General features: G+C 34.4%; 1 protein-coding gene across 1 annotated transcript; it reads right to left on the bottom strand.

Annotated features, from left to right (window-relative positions):
* Window positions 1–948: 948 nt before the first annotated feature.
* On the bottom strand, window positions 949–3,435 carry LOC120158946 (clathrin light chain 2-like). The gene is made up of 3 exons (XM_039169658.1): window positions 3,088–3,435; window positions 2,101–2,254; window positions 949–1,359 (listed from the first exon to the last, which is right to left on the bottom strand). The coding sequence occupies exons 1-3, from the start codon at window positions 3,384–3,386 to the stop codon at window positions 991–993; spliced, it is 822 nt and encodes a 273-aa protein (XP_039025589.1). The 5' UTR covers window positions 3,387–3,435; the 3' UTR covers window positions 949–990.
* Between the last annotated feature and the right edge of the window lie 315 nt (window positions 3,436–3,750).

Genomic DNA, 3,750 nt, shown 5'->3' on the forward strand with positions numbered 1-3,750 from the left:
ATTGACTCCAGATTAAATAGGTTTTTATAACCATATATAATACATATATATTTCTTCATATTTCTTTTTCATATGTGATATACATATATCATACAGAGTCGAGGAACTCGACTCAAACTTGAAAATCAATACATTAATGAATAAAAGATTTGAGTTATTCGAATTACTAGTCAAGTTGTATTTTACAACTCCATTAAACTTGAAAAATTTTCGAGTGGAGTCGAGTTTATGAAACTACAACTCGAAATCAAATTAAGTCGAGTCAAGTAAAAAAAAATCAAATTCTCAGTCGAATTTCACTCACCTTTAATAGAGAAAGGAGTCTGGGCGAAATTTAGACTAAATCCGAACAGCAGGTTAGACTTACCGGGCTTAAAGCATATTTGAATTAGTTTATTTTAAGTTTGGATTTAATTTGTATTAGAGGGATTAGTTTGTTTTCGAAAACTGATAGACAGGCCCAAACCGAAAAAAAATTAATGTTCACAATGTACTTAAAAAAATAAAACTGTAATAATTTAAAACCTTGTGAACATAATTTTTAACAAAAAAATGTATTTCAATAAAAATATAAAAGATAAAAAATCAAAAAATACTACTGGAAAAATACTGAATTTTTCAGAAAAAAATATTAAATCACGAAAAACATTTTATACCACATCTAAACATCCAAAAAAAATCTGAGAACATTTTTTGATTATATATATAATTCATTTTTCAAGTATCACTTATCGAAATTTGTTTTCATATGAAAAAAATACCTCTATGAGATTCGCATTCGGGTCTGAATAAATAATAGTTTATATTATTACTATATTCCATCTGAATGACAGTTGCATGCATAGACACTCTAATTTATAACCTCTTAAAACCCATTATATATACCCTGATGCTGATGGTGCTAGCCAGCTAAATATCAGTCCACTAGCAAGATATAGTCTTGTAGACAGTTTTTAATACAAAAGCTGATAAATGCTAAAATATAGCTATTTAAGCAGCAACTATGGCATCGGCGGAGCTTGTGACCGGAGTAGCGGCCGGGACAGAAGTATTACTAGATTTTGCATCTTGATCTTTTGCAGGGGCAGCCACAGGTGGTGGTGGTGGTGGTGGTGGAGTATGCTTCAGGTGGGGAGGCGTGTCGTGCTTTAGTTTCACGAGTATCTGTCTCATCCTCGAACGGTCAGTTGGTTTACCCGGCTTAGGACCCTGGACGACAACAATGGAAGGCTTCTTCACCTTATCCTTTTTCCCTCTCTTCTCTATGGTTGGCACTTCATTAGGAATGAGTTCTGCGATTGCTTTCCAGTAATGCTTATCAGTTTCGGCATGGAATTTCTCATGGTTGGCTACAAATATCTAATACACAGAATACAATATAAATGTATTTACACATGGCATTGGCACATTGTTCCATATCTAAGATGTCTGTGAATGAAAACCAAGCAAATTATGAGAATGTTTTCTCTTAACCCCACAAACCACGTAACTTGTTTAGATAAACTTCGGGATTAAGGTTATGATGTATATATGTAATGACCCAATAACAAGTAGTTTAAATTATTTCACATCTACGAGTGACATCCCAGATAAAGCCACAAGTAAAGCGAGACCAACCTTCTTTTTCCAGTAGGAGATTTGAGTTTCATATGGCTCATTAGCTAAGAATATGTTTCCCATCCAATGCATATTACGGCCAAAATTTGATCATAGACATTGAAAATCATGATAATATCATGATAAAACCAATAACAAGTAGTTTAAATTATTTCACATCTACAGGTAAAGTGAGACCAACCCTCTTTCCATTAGGACAATTGAGTTTCATATGGCTCAAAAGCTAAGAATATGTTTCCAGTCCAATGCATATTACCGCCAAAATTTGATCATAGACAACGAAAATCATGATAATATCGATATTAACAGTTCAATACTGACGGAAGAAAGCATAACATGTTTAGCACACAACAGTTCAAGCATGATTAGAAATCGAAAAAAGCAAAACAATGTTCTTTTTCAATTTATGTTTTGTTTCATATAGTAGCAAGCTATTTTAATGAAGTAAAAGCATTATCATATAGCTTCAACGAAAAAAGGTACCTTTTCTCTCTCTCTGTTACTGGCCTTGTTGTTTTGACAGGTCAACTCTCTTTTCTTATAAAACTCGACTTTGAATTGATCAGCTTCATCAATTATTTGGCTCAATAATTCCTTCTCCTTCTTCTCCTTCTCCTCCAACCGAATTGCATTCTCCCTACGCAATTACAACAGTGATAGTTTCCGAGTTTAGCAACATATAAACCTATAAAATTGGCAACACCTTTCACATTTTTCATCTTTTTGATACAATTGAGACTGTAGCTTAGGATAGGGGAAAGGGTTGCTCTATGTTGCTACCCGTGTTTGAAACCCATGTCCATGAATATCGGGACTTACGTATAGAGATAGAGTGATAGACCCTCCTTCGATCTCCCAATATATCGGAAAAAAGATCGAAGATATACGTCGGATAAATATGTGTATGTACCCACCTCTTACATCCATGTCCATGTAGCATAGATTGCAAATGCTCATATTATGACTCCGAAACGGTTGTGTAATTTTTCTTAGGGTGGGTACATGAACCAACTTAGCTAAGGCCCTAAAAATTTACTCGAAATCATAGGATACAAATTATGAAATAAATTTAAAAAAGAAAAAAAAAGATATTCCCAGATATTTGCTTAATCCAATCTCTAAAAAAATAATAAATTCAAAGAGAATTATCCTAAAACATTACATTCTGGATATTTTCACCAAATTCTTAAAATTTCCCCAATTAAACCCTAACATGACTTAACCAAATATCCTTAAAATTCTCCAACAAAAAATCACAGAATCCAGTTAAACCCCCAATATGACATACCGAAGCTAATTTAAGTTTTCCAAAAATAAAAAGATCAATAAATCAAATTCTTCTTCACATTTCTACAAAACCCAAGTGCAAATTTCAGAACTTCATTTTCTACTTTTTTTTTTAATTTCCGCAAACCTAATTTTTAATAAAAAAACGAAATTATTCAAAAGAAATTCCTAAAGGATCTTAACCTTCTCCATTCCCTGAGAGCAACCCCTTCCTCGGGCTCCATCTCCGGCGGAGGCAAAATCGGGCCGTTCAATCCGTCAAAATCTTGGCCAAACTCTACCCCGTTTGTGTACGGATCCGGTGCAAACATGTCATGAGTCGAGCCCTTGGGATGATCGGACTGGTCGGCGAAAGAGTCGAATTGCTGAGAAGGGTCGTACCCATCGTAGCCGTTGGTGTCTTCTTCTTGATGTGGGACTGAGTCGAAAGAGTCCATGGAGTCGTCGCCGAGTTGAGTGAAAGAGTCAGCGAACGTTGACATTTTTCTTCAAGGTCTAGTAGGGACAGGACAGGACAGGACAGGTTCGATGAAAAGAGTCTATGGGAAGAAAAAACTGAAACTGCGAAGTCACCGTCTCAAATGGAAGGCTAAAATGAAAAGATGACTCTTACGAATTAACTTTTGGGCCATTCTTTTTAGCAATTTGTTTAGGTTTTGATGGAGCTTATATATTTGGGCCATTATTTTGTTTTGATTGGACCGTTTAGAAATTCCTCCTATATATAAAAGAAAGTTCATTTTAAAAATATAAAGATTATTATCTCATTATTGACGAGAAAAATAATGACGTCAAACATCAAGCAAATGTTTGTGTTTGAATTAGAGATTTAAGGATTAAGGTTAG

This window comes from Hibiscus syriacus, unplaced genomic scaffold (assembly GCF_006381635.1).
Source record: "Hibiscus syriacus cultivar Baekdansim isolate YM2019G1 unplaced genomic scaffold, ASM638163v2 tig00111336_pilon, whole genome shotgun sequence".
In the NCBI taxonomy this organism is placed as follows: Eukaryota; Viridiplantae; Streptophyta; class Magnoliopsida; order Malvales; family Malvaceae; genus Hibiscus; species Hibiscus syriacus.